The sequence below is a fragment of the Macrobrachium nipponense genome, chromosome 12 (assembly GCF_015104395.2).
Source record: "Macrobrachium nipponense isolate FS-2020 chromosome 12, ASM1510439v2, whole genome shotgun sequence".
NCBI classification, from domain to species: Eukaryota; Metazoa; Arthropoda; class Malacostraca; order Decapoda; family Palaemonidae; genus Macrobrachium; species Macrobrachium nipponense.
This window is the reverse complement of record NC_087205.1, coordinates 64,632,634-64,652,410: the sequence shown is the minus strand read 5'-3', so window position 1 is coordinate 64,652,410 and position 19,777 is coordinate 64,632,634. Positions and strand designations below refer to the sequence as shown.

General features: G+C 38.6%; 2 protein-coding genes across 2 annotated transcripts; both read left to right on the top strand.

Annotated features, from left to right (window-relative positions):
- The first annotated feature begins 1,543 nt into the window (after positions 1-1,543).
- On the top strand, positions 1,544-2,792 carry LOC135224825 (uncharacterized). Its single transcript, XM_064264148.1, has 3 exons — positions 1,544-1,661; positions 1,979-2,169; positions 2,373-2,792. The coding sequence occupies exons 1-3, from the start codon at positions 1,544-1,546 to the stop codon at positions 2,790-2,792; spliced, it is 729 nt and encodes a 242-aa protein (XP_064120218.1).
- A 6,135-nt stretch (positions 2,793-8,927) lies between these two features.
- On the top strand, positions 8,928-18,945 carry LOC135224555 (retinol dehydrogenase 11-like). The gene is made up of 3 exons (XM_064263653.1): positions 8,928-9,125; positions 15,648-15,803; positions 18,689-18,945. Exons 1-3 carry the CDS (start codon positions 8,946-8,948, stop codon positions 18,926-18,928), a joined length of 576 nt encoding a protein of 191 aa, XP_064119723.1. The 5' UTR covers positions 8,928-8,945; the 3' UTR covers positions 18,929-18,945.
- Positions 18,946-19,777: the final 832 nt, after the last annotated feature.

The window sequence follows — 19,777 nt, the reverse complement described above, 5'->3', positions numbered from 1 at the left end:
TCTGCTACCCCAGCTTTTGCTCCCCGTGATGAATATGTTAGGTTGGTCTTCAAAGAAAATTTGAGCACTGACACTAAACTACGGTGGCTGACTGAAGTAAACAGAACCTTCAATCTTGATAAGGAGCTGGCAGAGGTGAAAATGTCTGCAATCACATCTAAATTGTATATATTGCAAGGAGTCGTGAGGACATCATTGGCAGGGTGAAGGGTGGTGAATTTCTGTCCATAAGCCTGGATATTCAAGATTCAATAGACAGACCCCGTAAGTATTTAACATATCTCATTACTCGCTACCCTATTGAAGCAGACCCTAACCTTGCTAAGGAACTGCCTGGTGTAGTATACAGTACGAAGATTTCTTCAAAATGGGAAACCTATTAATCGCATTGTCATCACATGGAGTCTACTAGAACCACCCCACCTCTGTTTATGAGTTTTTCCTTCCTCCCTTGCCTCCCTCCTTGTGAATTACGCAGGATGAAGGATGATCAGCCCAACTGTTTCAACTGCTGGGTACTGGCCATATCTCCCGATATTGCTCTGCCTCACCTAAGTGTGCCTGGTGTGCTGCAGCCCATTCCACACGCACCTGTCCATACCGTAAACCTGTTACTGATGCTTCCACCTCATTGTCAGAATCATCATCAACTCCAGAGACTGTGCATTGGAAATGCCCTCGTTGTGGTGAAGCAGGAGTTAATGTTTGGCATGGATGTTCCAGACGGTCGCGCGCTGCCACGCAGTCACTTCCACTGACACCACCACCACAACCAGTGTCAACCTCCTCGTTATGCCCTCCTGAATCAGCTGAAATTTCAAAACTTCGTAAGGCTGTTGCTGCCTTGGAATCACTGTACAGCATAACGACACGCTTTGATGCTATTGATGTACGCTTCGATAGCTTGATCGCTCAGAAGGCTACCACTGCAAGTAACCTCGACACACTAGTCAAGGCACAACAAGTTCTCATGAACCTCTGTTGCCTCACTTACTGAGAAGCTAGATACTGTTGCCTCTTGTCTTGAAAGGGTCAGTGGCCTCCTGCCAGCTCAGCCTCCTACACTTGGTGCACCATCTAACAGTGCTGCTTCTCCAGTACATGCTCGACCTGTCTCTCGCAGCGTTAAGGGTAAACTTCGCTAAACTCATGCAACTACATGTCCCTTTCATGGAATGCCCTTGGAATTAGACAATACTCCAGACTCACTGCACTCAGGACATATGTTTATCGCCATCACCCACAAGTAATATTTATTCAAGAAGCCTTCCCTGGCTGGTGCTCAGCCAGGTGATGAAGCTCCAACCACTCCTCCACGTTTATGTTTTACATATGTACATCATGTCAGGAATGGTCTTATTACTTACATCCACTCTTCTCTCCCTCATCAACTCCTTCGCTCATCAGCAGATATTAACATGACCTTCCAACTTTTTCAGGTTAAGATAAGTGATGGTCATATTCGTTTTATGCAATGTTTACTCTGCCCCTGGCTAATTAACCTCTCGGCACTTCTACACCTACAAACCTTGGCATGATCTACATGGGTGATTTTAATGCCAGACACCCAGATCTTGGTGATGTCTCTCCGATTCCCAACCGCAGTGGAGTTCCTCTGCTCAACTACATCCATCGTTACCATTTAAACCGTTGGGATATAGGTGGTGCCACACACATCCGGGGGGGCGGACTCTTGATCATATCCTTACATCTGGGCTCGTGGCATCACATGTCTCTTGTCATTCTGTTCCCTCGCTCTTTTCTGACCATGTTGCCTTATGCCTACAGTACACAATACAGACTCATCCAAGTGACCCCTATCATCGTACCGGATCACCATTCCACCCAAGTACTGCCCAACATATGGTTTCATACATCTCCTCTGTCCCTTACCTACCTTTGATAAACACTCTCCAGAACACCTGTATAATTCTTTGGTAAAAGCTACCCATGACTTCTATCAACTATATATTGTCAGACCTCACCATTAAAAGTCATATTGTTGCCCATGCCTGGACCTTGGATCAACGCATTATGCAAGCAGAAAGAGTTGCAGCTGATGCTGGCCTTGCCTTTCAGACACAACCGACACCTAATCATCTACTTCAGTATCAGCAGGCGAGGGATGATTTAGTTGCTCTCCAGAAGTGTGTCTACACTGAGGTCATGGTATAAATACACTGACCTAATTAACCACCAGACTAGCGTTGGGACCATGTGGCATCTCATCAAAAGGACTGTCAAGAAAAAAAACCACATGTGCACTTCATCACAGTCCACAAGCATATGCCCAGGATCTCATCACTACTTGGTCAACCCAGTCACGGTCCAGTAATCTCCCTGTACAAATCCAAGAAGCACTTTCTTCCCAGAGCAATTTATGCAACCTTCGTCTGATGGCTGCATTGTTGGAATCAGACAAGGAGGACAAAGAGCTGATCACCGAGGATGAGCTGCGACGTGCTGTTATGGGGAAAAAAAATTCTGCTCCTGGGGATGATGGCCTTACTTATCAAGTGCTTCGTCTCCTCCAGAAGGTTCCTGGAAATCCTCTTCTACAATTGTATAATCTTTGCTACCAACATGGATATGTACCTGCTGGCTGGACCATTAGCACAATTATTCCTATCCCAAAGCCTGGAACTGATAAATATCGGCCTATCTCCCTCACCTCATGTTTTAGTAAAGTGTTTGAGCGTATATTACTAACCAGGCTAATGTACCAGTTGCAAGAAAAAACTTTCTCCCCATTTGTATGGCTTTCTTCCTCAGAGTACTCCATCACTGTTTAGCTGAACTCTACTCCCGATTGTCCTCCAACAGTGTAGTTGCCTTCCTTGACCTCAAAAGTGCTTTTGATATAGCCAACAGGGATATCATTCTTGATCAGCTTGTCGACTTTGGTATCAGAGGAAACCTTCTGAAGTGGATAAACGGTTATCTCAGTAACAGAAAATCACGTGTTTTTTTTAAAGGTGCATGTAGCTCCTATGAAAATTTTGAGCTTGGCACACCTCAGGGCGGTGTATTGAGCCCATTTCTTTTTAATATACTTATGCACCGTGTACTGTCTCTCCTCCCTGCTATCCCTGGAATCACTGTAACCTGCTATGCTGATGATGTCTGCATCCACTCCACTACCCCTCGAGACCTTCAGCGTGTCCTTCAGACTTCTACAGGTCCTGTACCTCCAGTGGTCCCTCATACTCTCCCCAGAAAAAAGCAGAATCTTCTCTGCCCGGAATCTCCGAGACCTGCCAGAGTTCATTATGGGTGGGAATATTATACCTCACTGCACACAGTATACATATCTAGGTGCACCAGTCAGGATCACCCCTGCTATCCTACCTGCACGACAACGAATCCACCCCATGGTGAAAAACCTTCTTGATCGACTGGAGCCTCGCTTTACTCCCATCAAGTGGCTGCCACCAGAGCCACAGTATATCTATCCCCGTGGCTAAAACCCTCTATATCCTCTTCCTAAGGTCAGTTGTTGACTATTTATCTCCTGCTCTAATTCAATTACCCAGACAGGCGTTACTACTCTAGAACTGTTCCAAAATAGAGTAATGAGGTTTATCCTCCTTAGGATGCCCTCCTTCCACTCGGATAGTCAACATGCAGACCCGAACTCATGTTACCTCCATTAATAGAGAGAATTTATGCCAATGTAACTTTGTTTTCTGTTAAATGTCTACATTCCACAATTTACTCCAAACTTCTCTGCTGTCCTCAGAGCATCACTTGACGAAGATGCACCAAGCCTCAACTCCGGCCAGGGGGCCATAAACTAGTTAGGGTAGTATGTGAAAATCTTCGACACCGTTGATATCGGTGTACCTGAGCAAGCAGTCATCCAAGATTTGCCACCATGGCAGGTTCCTATTCCTGCTGTCACTTTCACACCAACCTCTAAAGATGCCCATACCAGTCCTACAGAAGCAGCTGGTTTTGGAAACAATATCCAAGTGTCAAGTTCAGTTCCTGCAGGACACCATATCTATGTTGACGGCTCAGTACAGGCAGATGGAAGTGCAGCATGTGCTATGTTCTCCCCCACTTTAGAATCTCCTGAGGGTGGGTGGCATGGTCGTAGGTTGCCAAACTCATCCAGTTCCACTTATTGCGAACTTCAAGGTATATGGGATGCAGTAACCCTACTTGTTAGAAGAAATGTGAATGGATTGGTGATCTGTGACTCCAAATCTGCACTCCAGGCACTGACACCTTCTAGGCCCAGCTGTGGCCGTGTTGTGCGAGACATATTGTGTCAACTCGTTGCTGCTTACAATGCCTCGCTTGTCTTGTCTTTCATGTGGATGCCCTCCCATATTGGGCTTGCTGGGAATGGACATGGTGGACAGTCTTGCTAAAGCTGCCTGCACGCTGGACCTTGATGACAGAAATGTTGAGCCCTCACTTCGCTGCCTTAAACATAGAATATATTCAGCCGCTTTTGCCTGTACAGTACAGCGTAGGGATGCAGAGAGGGGCACTAGTGTTTCCATACAATCATATAACTTTCTTGCAGAGCCTTCACAAGTACCGGGCGACGTGGACTCATGGTGCGTAGGCATAATGTTGTAAGTGCCAGGATAAGGTTGGGATATCGTCCTGTGTGGCAGGTTGGACAGACACTAGATATACCACACTACACCTCATGTAAACTGTGTAACCTTGCTAATGCCAATAACCTTGAACACTACTGCCTTCATTGCCCCACTGTCAGGAATCTGTTACCTCAAGGACAAAATTTACTTCAAACCTGCCAATATTTACTCAAAGATGACCACCTAGACATAATTTTGTTGACTCGTCTTCCTCACTTTGGTGGCTGCTAAACTGTCTGTTGCAGTTGTTGTGATATGAATACGATCTCATATATGTTATTTTGTAACTGATATACCGATGATTCAATGCTGTAATTTTTTTTTTCTTCTTCTTTTTTTCTGTTGATTTCTGATATAATGTATGTAACTGCTAATATGTAACTGCTAATATGTAACTTTGTTTGACGTCTTTGGGCGTAATAAATTTATTAAATAAAATAATAATCTCTCTCTCTCTCTCTCTCTCTCTCTCTCTCTCTCTCTCTCTCTCTCTCTCAGCACTGCGTGATGGTAAAAAAGTGCAATTATTCTAATTTATGTAATGGTAAACTCTCTCTCTCTCTCTCTCTCTCTCTCTCTCTCTCTCTCTCTCTCTCTCTCAGCAGTGCGTGATGGTAAAAAAAGTTACATGATCCTAATTAAAGTAATGGTAAACCCTCTCTCTCTCTCTCTCTCTCTCTCTCTCTCTCTCTCTCTCTCTCTCTCTCTCTCTCTCTCTGCACTGCTTGATGCTAAAGAAGTGGTATTATTTTAATTCAAGTAAGGTAAACAGAGTTTACTGAATACTCTCGGCAACATTTCTTGGCAGTCACGCAGAACAATTGCAAAGTCTGTAAATCAACGGTTCCCCTAAGTAGCAAAACAATACTCGCTTAATGCCGTCTCTCTCTCTCTCTCTCTCTCTCTCTCTCTCTCTCTCTCTCTCTCTGTAAGCTCGTTGCTATAACTCGAATGCTCATTGGCATTTACAGTAGAGACAACGCGGCGACCATTAAACAGGACAACTGAATAACTAGTTACTATTAATCCAGATGACAACCTGCGCCCTCGTCCCATCCTTCTCTGTGCGTGAATAATGACGTCACATTTGGGGAATCTCCATTAAGTTAATATACAATGGTTCTAATGGCCATTACTGAAAACTATGTTTACGAGATGACGATTTCAAATGCCTTGTGCAGGACTAAAGTCGGGCAGTTAACGGGGTCCGGTATTATTGATGGCGCTGCTCTAAAGTCTTCCTTAGCGGTTGACTTCCTCTCATTCCTAAACCTTTCATTAGTTTACAGTTTATACTTTTCTCTCTTTTCTGCGTTTGCTGTTGTCCCTGCTTTCAGTTTTCTGTAAAATGAAACTATTGAGATGGCTTTGTCTGTCTGTCCGCCCTCAGATCTTAAAAACTACTGAGGCTAGAGGGCTGTAAATTGGTATGTTGATCATCCACCATCCAATCATTAAACATACCAAACTGCAGCCCTCGACCCCCCGGTAATTTTTATTCTAATTGAGGTTAGCAATGATTGGTGGTCTGACAACTTTAAAGGACAGGCCACCACCGGGGCGTGGCTGAGAGTTTCATGGGCCGCGGTTCATACAGCATTATACGCTATACAGAAAACTTGACTGCCCTGAAGAAACTTCGGTGTATTTTTTTAATCCTTTCTTTGTGTTATTCAATCCAGTGTTCGTGTTATTCCGAACGTGTTTATACTTATTACTGCGTATAACTTCGATATTATTTTCTTGATGACTAACACTTTCATTTCTTCGTCTTTTCATGAGGACCAAATCTCAAAAAAAAAAAAAAAAAAATCACGGAATTCTACAATAAGGAAAAATTTTTAAGTTATGTAATGCTCTGTATTATCTCACGTGAAAAAACAGAAAGTAGACCAATTTCTGAATAATGTCAGTATTAATTTTTTTTCTAATCGACCCTTGTATATGGAAGTCCTTTTGTGTGGGTGGGTCTGTAGAATGTTAATATCCTGCATACCTGACAATCAGTTGAAATCATATCTTTTACTGTGCCAAAACATACTCCCATACTCCTGTTTTAGTGCTGTTATTCATGACTAGGCAAATATCTCAAAGCTTTGTGGAAATATATTTTCTTGACATGCCTAAAGTCAAAGCTTGATTTCAAAGATAGGCAAGCACGAAAAAGAAAGTGGAAGTTCAGCTCGAGAACTAACCTGAACATACCCTTCCATCTAGGCCAAAAAAAAAAAAAAAAAAAAAAAACGTGGCGATCATTATAGATGCAGGACGTAGACTGTGCAGGAATGGGCCTTATGATCATGTATTTAGCCTAAAGGTGTAAAATGGAGATAATGAATAAATGAACAATGAAACTAAGGATTTTCGAGACCATTACATTTTACGAGGAAACTTTCGTCGGGAAGGCTTCTTACTCCGCACTTAGAGACCGCGAAGAGGCCCCCAGTCATATCAGAATGTCGGAAGTTACTTGAGAATAGCTTTACCCTGACATCTCATCAGGGTGGAATTCGCTCTCAAAAACTCTGATGATGATGATGATGAAACTTTCGACAATGACGATGATGGAAATGGTGAGGACAAACAACGAAACTTACGATGATGGAAATGTGATGATGACGAAGGCAAATCTTTCTCCTTCGATCAGGTCATGTCTCGGCGGGCCAGAAGTTTTGTCTGGGCTTCAAGGCTCATCCAAAAATTGGCGTCTCCACACTGTTGTATTCTTGTGATATTCGCAAAAGGCATCAGAGATGGAAACGCTTCTTCAAATCTCTCGTAACATATGAGCTCCAAAATGCGAAACCTCATACCGGTGAGAATTCTGTTCTGACACCAATAGAACGGTTGCTGGAAACCAGTGCTTAAACTAAGAACTAATTATTGAAACAGAACTGACCAGCTGCATGTATATATGTATATATATATATATATATATATATATATATATATATATAATATATATTGATCATGTTATGAAGAAATTTCTTTACATTTTTAGTCCATAAAGATGGAAGATACCTCTGGAAACAGAGGTACGGGAAAAGAAAGAGGTTCAAAGAATAATAATATATCCGCGTTGCTGACTACCTATATAGGAGTAAAGCGTTGGCTTACTTAAAGAGGATTTATTCTTTATATATATATATATATTATATATATATATATATATATATATATAATATATATATGTGTGTGTGTGTGTGTGTGTGTGTGTGTGTGTGTGTGTGTGTGTGTGTGTGTGTGTGTGTGTGTAGACAATGTTACAAAGGTTAGTAGCATTAGTATATACCTAGACTTTTTTTTTTACAAATTTCACTTTGAAAACAGTAATTGTTATAAGTCCTGATAACCTTGGAATGATATCAGTAACTTATTTTAATTTGATCAGTCATTGCTACCCTATCATAATAAAACCAAAATAGCATAGTTGAAAAAAGATAAGTCAAGGAATTCCTCGTAATCATGCACGAATGGCAATACTATGCTTGCTATATGAAATTGGTGAGTTTGAGAAAAACGCGGACTAATAGACCGCTTACTTTGTTTTCCGAAATATTGTACGTAGATGCAGAATTTGAGTAACCGTACTTTCTAAAAAGTTGTTCGGTGTCATCGTAAAATCATCCTCATTCTCGGTTTGTAAAACTATGAAAGAGACAATTTAGTTTACAAGAAACCACGCCGACGTTTCTGTGTGTGTGTCTCCCTGATTCAGAAGACCGTGACTGACGTAACTATCTTTTAATAATACATAAAAGGATAGCAGTATTTGTTTTGTAATATCTCTTTTATAAAAATGTGGAATTTCAATTGCCCTTGTGGGCGTGGTACATTACGTGAAATCTAGTCGGTGGTGAGGTTCTGCTTTTTTCATTGGCCTTCATTTTAATGACGTCATTGCCCTCCCCCCCAAACCATCCCTAATCAAGGGGTTACGTAATGTAAACACAGTTGGTAGTGTTTATTGCAGCGTTGTTTTCCTTTCTAAGCAACAAAACTTTGTTATTTCTATAATTTTTTGGCCATATCAAGCACCACAAATGCTACTCAAAATTTTACAAGCGGGATTACGTGCAAAATATCTTTACTTAACAACAGTGTTACCAAGGTATCTTAGAGCCAAGGCCACTTATCCGATTCCCTTTTCATGAAAATCAAAACAAATTTTTGTGCCTCACGTTTATTCGTCTTTAAACAATGAATGAATGCTTTTATGGAGGGATTATCGATTCATATTATTAATTGTAGTTAAGGCACGCCACGATGTCGCCATTGTAAAGCAGTCAGCAAAATAATATAAATTTAGTTGACGGTAAGGCAACCGAACAAATGTATCTCTACTTCAGTTCACAACACAGGGGAGATTCATCCTTGTGGTTCCCTATTTTACTGTGGAGCATGGGCGCAGTTACTGTGGCAGTTGGTATTGTTGTTGGGTTTTACCTCATAAGAAAGTACAGAGAAAGTAGATGGGGAAAATGCAAAAGCAAACGTCGCATGGAAGGCAAAGTAAGTGCTTGATTTCCGACGTTGCTTCACCTAGGCTGAGAGCCAAGGGTAGCTTAGGCTTAGGTAGTAGTCCACTCTAGTCGGAGATTTAGGTATTTCGTTGGAACTTAACCTGTGTGGATATAACAGGCCGAAACTGGTAGCCTAATGTTAAGGCAAGAGTAAAGGTACCTTGCATATTACTAAATTTACTGGCATACCTAAATCGTTCACCGTTCTAGGTATTCTTAACGCGTTACTCTCCATCACTTGCCGGTAGTACCTACCATACACCGGGCATCCACATCCTTCAGAAATAGGCTTAGAACAGCATTGCATGCCAACCATGATCATCCTAGCCTATTTTAGAATGAGCTTAATATCCTACTTCCCATTTTTGGAGATTACCACGACTACTAGGTACTAGCTAGTAGGTAGGTAGGTACCTAGGTAGTACCTACCTATGACCCTGCCACAGGTCCTAGCTTACCATTTGTTTTTAGTACCTACTACCTAGACGAATTACTTAGGTAGCCTAAGCTATGCGAATATAGGAAGGTGTAGCATTAATGGTCTAGGCCTGACATGTAGAAGAAGCACAGGGCAAACCGAGAGGAAGCTTAGGTACCTAATCCTACAGTTTAGGTGTCCAAATTCACTGCATTAGGGTAAAATACTGAATGGCCGACCTTTACTGTAGCACGACCACCTTCCCAAAAAAGTACATTAACTCGTCCTGTTACCCAGGATAGACGGTAGTCAAGAGCCAGCGTCCGTCGAAGCAACACCTTGAGACCTATTCTTTCTTTTCGAAGTAAGGTTTTTCTACCAAATCGCAAATTAAGGCCATAATTTCTAATTTTCTAAAAGGTGGTCACGCTATGGTAGAGACCGGCCATTAGTATTTTACCCTTTGTGAAATCCAGATCAATACACAGTTACTAGGTAGCCTATTAGTAGTTTATCTGCTTACAGATGCAGAGTGTAGAAACACCAAGTGTAATTTAACAAAAATATATTTTATGGGATACAAACCCTTAGAATTCTGAGAAAATCCTAAATCTCTGCTTCTGCAAGCAGATACACTGCTAATTTTTTAGCAAATATACTTCTGTTTGCAGATCTGTGAAAAGGAAAAATTGAAAATATAGGAAAGAAAACTTTAACAAACACACACAAGGGAGCAGTGAGTTGTGACCCCTAAATTGTAGGATTACCGTATAACCTAGGTTAGGCCTGGATACACTTGATATTTGCTTGATAGCGCACTGTTTCAGTGTTGTCAATCAGATCCATGGCACTTGTCCTTCCAGCCACTTCAGTGACAGGTTAAGCCTATTCTAGTGATCTTAAGCAGATTTTAGGCTACTTCAAAAACATGGGTGCCCGCAGCATATTTTCCAAGTGGGGCCAAATTATATATACAAATAGTATATATATATATATATATATATATATATATATATATATATATATATATATATATATATATATATATACATATATATATATATATATATATTATATATATATATATATATATATATATATATATATATATATATATATATATATATATATATATTGAATGGAGCTGCGATGCCAATAATATAAGTGAAACAAGATGTGATAAAAGTAAAATACAATGATACAACTTCAACTTTTTTTTCAATAGTTCCATATACTGTTCAGCTGAATTAAAGTATTTCTGGAAGGAAACAGTGCAGTTATATATGTACTGTATACAAATATGCAATACATAATGATACCTTTTGATTTACTTAAACTGAAAGAATATATTGAAAAATGGAAGGAAAAACAAAATGATGTAGTTAAACTGTTAATATATTTATATGTGTATATATATATATATATATATATATATATATATATATATATATATATAGGTCATAATATATATATATATATATATATCTAAAAAAAATCACCATAACGTGACTGGAAAATCTTCAAGTAATCAAAGTCCACAATTATGTAAAATGTGTATTAAAAATACATAAAAACGGGAGCTTTCGTCTACTTGATCAGTAGACCTCATCAGCCGTACGGCTGATGAGGTCTGCTGATCAAGTAGACGAAAGCTCCCGTTTTTTATGTATTTTTAATACACATTTTACATAATTGTGGACTTTGATTACTTGAATATATATATATATATATATATATATATATATATATATATATATATATATATATATATATATGCTTAAAAAATCACAGTAGATGCACGTGACTTCATTAAATAAGCGAATACCACAGGAAAATGATAGTCAGAAATCCAAGCACTTTTGTTTTTACCAAGACATTGTCAAGGAACGAATGAAATACAATTGGAGAGAAAGTCTCAGGTACACAACAAGATCAAGAATACCAGATGGTTAATTGTCAAAATGGTAAAAATTTAAAAGAGATAATCCAGGATTATCAGACATCACACGGTCACAAACCTAAACAGATTTGACCCAACCGAAATTACAATGTATCCTTACAGTCCAAAACATGTAAAAACTGAATATATTAATTTTGTTACTTATATTTATCTACACTTTTTTGTTTCCTTCATTACGAAGCATCAACGTTTGAATAAACCAATACTTAAATTTATAACATTTACATTATTTTGACTTTGATGGAAACAAGATTCAATGATTTAAGTCCTTTTAACTGTGTCATTACATCGGATTAAGGCTCTTGCTTGACTCCAGCTAATAGGATGATCTAAATCCTCTCATATGTACGTAATAATGCATTACGCTATTTGCCCACAGTTCTCACAGATTACTTGGTGCTGTTTGAGACGTTGTGAAAGAGATTTTACTGGTCTGTCCGTAATAGACTTTATCACACTTTTTGCAAGGAATTTCATATATGCAGCCTGGAAGATTTTTAGGAGAATTTTTAATTACTAAACTCTTGACATTAACCCTCTTAAGCCGGAGCCCTAAAAATCAAAACGTCTCCCGTATGCCGGCCTGGTTTGGAGTGAGCGCGGAAGTGGAAAAAATAATTTTTTCAAAAAAATTACAGCGCGCGTACTTTTGAAGATTAAGAGTTCATTTTTGGCTCCTTTTTTTGTCATTGCCTGAAGTTTAGAATGCAAACCATCAAATGAAAAATAATATCATTATCATATGTAAATAATGCGATATATGGTAGCGAAAAAAAAAAAATTCATACATAATTGTATTCAAATCACGCTGTGCAGAAAACGGTCAAAGCTAACCAGTTACTTTTTTTTGCGTTGTATTGTACACTGAATTGCGATCATTTTGATATATAATACATTGTAAAACAATAAAAGTAACACCGGAAAAAATATTATCACAAAATGATGTACGAATTCGTAACGCGCGGACGCAAAAAAATATTTTTTTCAAAAATTCTCCGTAATTCTAAATAATGTTCTAGAGACTTCCAATTTGTTTCAAAATTAAGACAAATTATTGAATATTTACGATACTGTAGAGTTTTTGTTTTTAGATTAGAATGCAGATTTCGACCATTTCGGACGAGTTAAATTTGACCGAATGTCGAAATTTTAATATATATATTTTTTCATATGCACATATTTCGAAGATGGAAAAAGCTACAAACCTTCAATTATTTTTTATTGTATTCTTCATGAATTTGCGCACATTTTGATATATGAAACTCTATAAAAAGGCTAATATGAAAAGGAGCAAATATTAGGATAATGCCATGTACGTATTTCGGAGACTTGCGGGCCGCGAATCGGCGCGCGGAGTGAAGGTAATATATTTTTCAAAAATTCACCATAAATCACAATATTGTTTTAGAGACTTCAATTTGTTTCAAAATGAAGAAACATGACGGAATATTACTAGGCCGTAAGAGTTTTAGCTTACAATTGCGTTTTTCAACTATTTCGGTAGAGTCAAATTTGACCGAACGTGGTTTTTTTTCTATTTATCGTGATTTATATGCAAATATTTCGAAAAAAGAGAAAAGCTACAACCTTCAATCATTTTTAGTTGTATTCTACATGAAATTGCGCACATTTTCATATATAAAACTTTATGAAACAGCTAATTTTAATGGTGCAAACATTTCGACAATCGCACAAAAAAATTCTGATTTTTTCGGAAGAGTACCGCGCGAACGTAATTTTTTTTTTTTCATAAATTCACCATAAATCAAAATATTGTGCTAGAAGACTTCCAAGTCGTTGCAAAATGAAGGTAAATGATTGAATATTACTAGAATATAAGAGTTTAGCTTACAATTGCGTTTTTCGACCATTTCGGTAGAGTCAAAGCTGACCGAAAGTTGAAATTTTTGCACTTAACGTTATTTATATGAAAATATTCAAAAAACTGATAAAAGCTACAACCATGGGTTGTCTTTTGTTGTATTGTGCATGAAATTGCGCACATTTCCATATATAAAACTTTATGTAACGGCAAATTTAAAGGGTGCAAACATTAGGACAATCGCACGAAAAAGAAAAATTTATCGGAAGAGTTATCGCACGAACGTAAGGAAAAAGTTTTTTCATAAATTCACCATAAATCGAAATATTGTGCTAGAGACGTCCAATTTGTTGCAAAATGAAGGCAAATGATTGAATATTACTATAATAGTAAGAATTTTAGCTTACAATTGCGTTTTCTCGACCATTTCTGTAGAGTCAAAGTTGACCGAAGGTTGAAATTTTTGCAGATATCGTTATTTATATGAAAATATTTCAAAATTGATAAAGGCTACAATCATGAGTATTTTTTAGTTGTATTGTGCATGAAATTGCGCACATTTTCATATATAATACTTCATGTAAAGGATAATTTAAAATGGTGCAATAATTATGTCAAAGTGACGAAATAATTTCCGAGATGTGTCACTGATACTTTTTAATGCGATAAGAAAGAAATTCGCGCTTTGCGCGCCTGCGTAGCGATTGTAAACAAAACAACGCCTTGATCCGTGAACTCCCAGCATCCCCCCAAGGCGCGTGATACAAAAGTTTTCGGCTGGTAGGCCTATAAGTATTTTTCCGCGAATTTTTAAAAAAACTTTTTTGAGCCGACGTATGATACGTCCAATCGGCATACGGGAGACATTTTGACTCGACGTTTAATACGTCCAATCGGCGTAAGAGGGTTAATATTACTGAAAACAACATTTATGTTAAAAAGCTTTAAATTCTAGGAATATCTAAAAACCTTTCATCATAGGGTAATTTTAGAATGTTATGCTTACTAAATTCAAGTTTGTCATTAGTTGAATAAAATGTTTTTCTAGCTCTTTTCCATGCCACACCTACAAAAGTCCTTGGGTATTTAAGTTTCAATGCAATATCATAAATATAGTTTTAATCTCAGCATCAATAAACTGCAATGTTTACATGGAATTTTTTTAGACAAAACTCTTACCAAGAATTTTGCCCCAAAAAGTTATATGGTTTAGGTATGTGGATGATATTTTCTGTATTTGGCTAGTTCACAAAAATCTCCAGGAATTCCTTAATAATCTCAATAATGTAGTCCCTTCTATAAAATTTACTGTAGATGTAGAAAGAAATTGTAATTTGAATTTTCTTGATGTAACTGTCCATAGAAATGATAGAAATTTTACCTTTTCAGTCTTTCGGAAATCAACTAACATTGCCTCTTTTGTTCATTACTACTCCTTTTTCACGAGATGTGTAGGTTGTCAGCCTGGGTCAAGGCCCAGTAGTCTGGGCTTTAACCCAGGCTGACAACCTACACATCTCTTGAAAAAAGGCCACAGGTAGGGCCTGAAAGTACTCGAGTGTTGAGTAAAAAAAAAATGTAAATACTTATAAGTAAACACATTATACACAGTAATTTGGGGGTTTCTTTTTCAATCTTCAAAAGAAAACTGAAAGAAATTTATGTTTGGTTCATTATTATTATTATTATAATTATATTTCAGCACATAATGGCATTTGACTTGAAAATCAAGCTTCTAACATTAGCTGGAAATTTTATTACCATATTTAAAGTCATTTAATTTTCAAGGATTGTAGTGTCTTCCAGCACCCTTTTCCATGGGTTTGCTGTTGCTATTTGATCAAGTACTTATGTATCCTCTATCTTTATACTCTTGTCAGTATTGGTCCTCACTTTAAAGAACACATTATTTAGGAACTTGTTTCTACTTCCTCTTGGCTTTGTAAATAAATAACTCCTAACCCATCAGTCCAAGTACATTGTATTCATTGGGAGGAATGAACAATAGATATGACTATCCTAATTCATCGTGTCTTCCTTTGCGTAACTCTTTATTGGTTGATTTACAGTACATACATGTATTTGCTTGCCTCCAGTGTCTTTGTATTTTTATAAAGCAAAACTCAATTATATAGTATTTTTTGTCATTTTAGACTTAAGATATAAAGCTGATAAATGAGTTCTCATAAGCTGTTAACCTAATAATTTTATTTTTTTTTAAATTTCATGTCTATTTTTATGGATGCTTTCTGCTGTTTGTTGACTCAGAAGTAAGTCAGTCTACTGTTTCTATACTTCATGTTATTTACAGATTGTTGTTATAACTGGTGCAAATTCTGGCATTGGAAAAGAAACCGCCCGAGACCTTGCAAGTCGTGGAGCGATTGTAATAATGGCTTGCCGAAATCGTCAGGCAGCCTTGGAGGCACTTCGTGACATTCGCACAACTACAGGTGATGGAGATCTGGTAAGCTTTGTTGAAAATTTTTTAATAGGGTGGTTGATTAGTAGGGAGTACTCAAATTTATTTTAAAATTGTTTACAGTTTGTTTTGGTTTTATATGGTTGATGTACATATGAAATGGTTTGCTTATTTGTTCCTACATGGTACAAAATTTTGGATATTGCTTGCAAACATGAGCTGGAACCACCATCAACTTTCAAACAAGGTAAGGGGGAAAGCCCCACCCGGTCATCGGTCTACACCGCACTTTGCTTTCAGCTGCCGTCATGTCAGGACATCTAATACACTTCCTGCCTGACTACCATTTTACTTTTTCTGTTGTTTTGTTTGTGCATATATGAGTGTTTGCCTATTACTTTAATAATTCACACCCCTGATTTATATCATCGAAAGGAGAGGAAACTGTGCATTATGAGGTGTTGCCCAGGAATTAATAAATCCTGTAATCAGTTCTTTTCCTCGATGGAAATACAGTGGACCCTCATACCCTGTGCACATTGTGCAGAAAGCATTGTTGCAATCAATCAAGCCCATGTAGTGAGTATTGTTTTCTGGCCTTCCAAGCGGTGGGTGCAGTTTGGCTGGAAAACAAGAGAGAGAAGAAAGCTTCCCCAGCCTCATCAGAGTGCATTACAACGCCAGTGATGACAATGGATTCTCTCTGAACCTTTCTTGCCCCCAGCTAAGCTTCCTTTTGCTGTTCATACTCCTAAGGAAGCAGTTTCCCCTTCTTTGTCTCCTACTGCTTTATTAGTAGGAGTCAGCATGGGGAGCCAGTTGACCATTAAGACTAGTCTTGAATAGTCTCCGTTCATTCAGAAGGGAAATGATCCCCTTTGAGGCTAAGGGAGAGTGCCTCCCTTAACCCGACTTATGTTTCAGGTGTTGTGGAGCCTGGAGGGCATAGGTAGTTGGGGCCTTCCCTAGGCCTCCTCAGGAGAGCAAAGTGTTGAGAGAGTGATTTTTCACATGCAGGCCTCCAAGACCCTTCCTGTGACTGCTGCTAACATGACTTTGTCTACGGTAACAATGTCTACTGGTTTGAGAGCCACCACTACAGCAGTGGTTCCTTCAGTCATGCCTCTGGTAGTGTGCCCTTCAGTGATTCCCTCGATATCGTCTTCTCTGTTGTCCAAGGCCTGCCTCGATCGGAAGAAGAAGTTGAAGAAGAGGAATCAGAAGTCATCGTTGTCCTCCTCTTCATCATGTGCTTCCACCTCCTCCCCTTCTTTCAAAGCTAGCTAGCGGAGAAAGAAGAAGGCTGCCTCTCTCAGCTGTAAGAAATCCTGTAGGTCTTCTGACGTCCAGTCGTCTTCCACAGAGGAGGCTATGGGATCTCTCAATTGTGGTACAGTACTACCAGCACTGCAACTACCAATCCATCTACTGGCACAGGAGGAACTGCTGCCCGGAGTTCCATGGACCCCTGGTGCACTTGTACTGCTCCCGGGAATTCACTCTCATGGTCCAGTAAGGGTTCCTGGTCTATGGACCCAGGCCCGGCCCATTCACCCTCGTAGTTCAGTAAGGGTTCCTGGTCTATGGACCCAGTCCCGGCCCATCGAGAGAGAGCGAGTTCAGAGCATGCAGGCCAAGAAAATGTAAACAGTGGGTTGTGGTTGTGCTCACAGTAACCTTTATCTTTTGGTAACCTTTCAAAAAATTTAATGATACTGTAATTACAGTAGTATATCATTTAGGATAACATAATACATGTACTATTCGTTTTTCATTAAAAATTCATTCTTTTAACCAGCATGTCAGAGTTTAATGGAGTTTCATCCATATTTCCAGTATGTGACAATGGAAACTGAAATCTTTTCCTCAACTGAATGATGAGCTGGCAAAAACTGGTTACTTAAGGATCAAGATGTCTTGGGAGTTTATTTGGCAATTTTTTGTTGTCTCTCCCTATTGCTTGATTTTTTTTTTTTTTCATAAAACAATTACACCAGCCTCCTGTTTCTCTGAAATCTTTATTTTCTTCTTTGTTTGATGTAGACCATTTTAGAGCATATGATCTATTTTATTTCTGGTTACAGTGTAGCCATCTTGTCTGCTGGACTATGCATTCTACAATATCATTTTCCAACTTTGGCCAGTTAGTCCTTCCTCTTCTCATTGCACATTTTTGTTTGGGCATTTTTCTTTGTTTGATGTAGCCCATTTTAGGGCATATGATCTTATTTTATTTCTGGTTTCAGTGTAGCCATTTTGTCTGCTAGATTACCCATTCTACAATATCATTTTCCAACTTTGTCCAGTGAGTACTTCCTGTTCTCATTGCACATTTTTTTTGTTTGGGCATTTTTCTTAGATCCTCTCATTCTTTCTCCACTCTCCATACCACTTGCTCAGTGACATCCCAATGTTCCAGCAGCAGCACAGTTATTCGAATCTTGGCTACTTCTATAACTTTTAAGTTAAAACTAGCCTCATGTTTTCTTCTTTTCGCTGATGGTTCCATGATTGATATGGGTACATGGTAAGTTAATAAGTAATTTTCACTGGCTTAGACTGTTGGTGATTGTTGATGAAGGAAGGCAGTCCCCAGTTTTTGGGGGGGTGTGTGTTGGTTTCTTTCCGACGGGCTTGATGATAAGCGGAAATCACATTAACTGAAACTTGGCAGTTTATGGCACTCATGGCGCTGATTAACCGGTTAATGGTGCCTCTGTTAGGTATGTATCGGCACCATAACTCTATTTTTGGTGCTGATAACCTGCTAAGACAGAAACTGTCTTAGCAGGTTAGCTAAGTATTATTTTTATTTTGAATGAGGTAAACTTGAACAGTAGGTAAGTATCCAAATAAATATTATGAAAATTTTCATAATTTAAATAGTGTGTTTTGTTGAACAATAATTATAAATGATATGTATCTTACAGATTTTTATGGACCTAGATTTGGCTGACTTGACATCCATCCGGACATTTGCATCGAATTTCCTTGAAAAATTTGATAAACTTGATGTGTTGGTGAACAACGCTGGTGTGTATGTTCCTCCAGATGAACGTAAGAAAACCAAGGATGGTTTTGAAATTCACTTTGGAGTTAACCACCTAGGTCATTTTCTCCTTACACATTTACTGCTTAATCGTATAGAAAGCACTCCAAATTCACGGTGAGCTTTAGTTCATGTAACTGTTTCAATAACTTAGCTTGCATATTTTTTTTTTCATTTTTAGTTTTTCTATTGTCTTGAGGATTAAAAATATAATCCCTTATTTGGTAAAGTTATACTGACCAGTACAGAACTATTTACTTTTCTGAAATGCAGTTAATTGATATACTATACAGTAGACCCCCAGTATTCAGGGGATTAGGGACCACAACCACCCGAAAATAGCTAAGATTCACGAATACTTGAGACCGTCTCTAAAAATGCTTATAACTGCCAATTTTGATATAGTTCAGATACCAAATATACCTTTATCTATCATCCTGATAATGCATATATTAACTGCCTATATTGCAATGCACTCCCTGAACACTTGAATTATCCCTGGTCACTGACCAGCCCGAACTATATATCCCCACATATTTACCCACTAAGTGGGTAATTTTAACTGTCAGCGTTACCAATGCTGCAGGTAAAATCTAGTCAAATGAGTTACCTGTGTTACAGTTGGCAACGCTGCCGCAAATACTGGCCACCAGAGGCCTGTCTCCTCAATTGTTTCTTGTTCGCCATGCTGTGCGGATCAGTCCCACATCAGGCGAACTTTTGGTCATTTAGCCCGACCCCACTCAAAGAGTTTTCGTATTTTGGATACAGATTACGACCTTGGACTGTGATTAACAATTTTTCTCCCATTTTACTTTGGATAGCTACTTTGTACTCGCTATGGATAAGTTAGAAAATAAACGTCGTCGCCGTCTGCAAACGCTTCTGCTTCTGCTTCATCTACAGTTCAACGATCGAGCCTTCTACTGCTAGATATGTTGGTGCTCATCGGCTCTGCACGCCCTTCAAG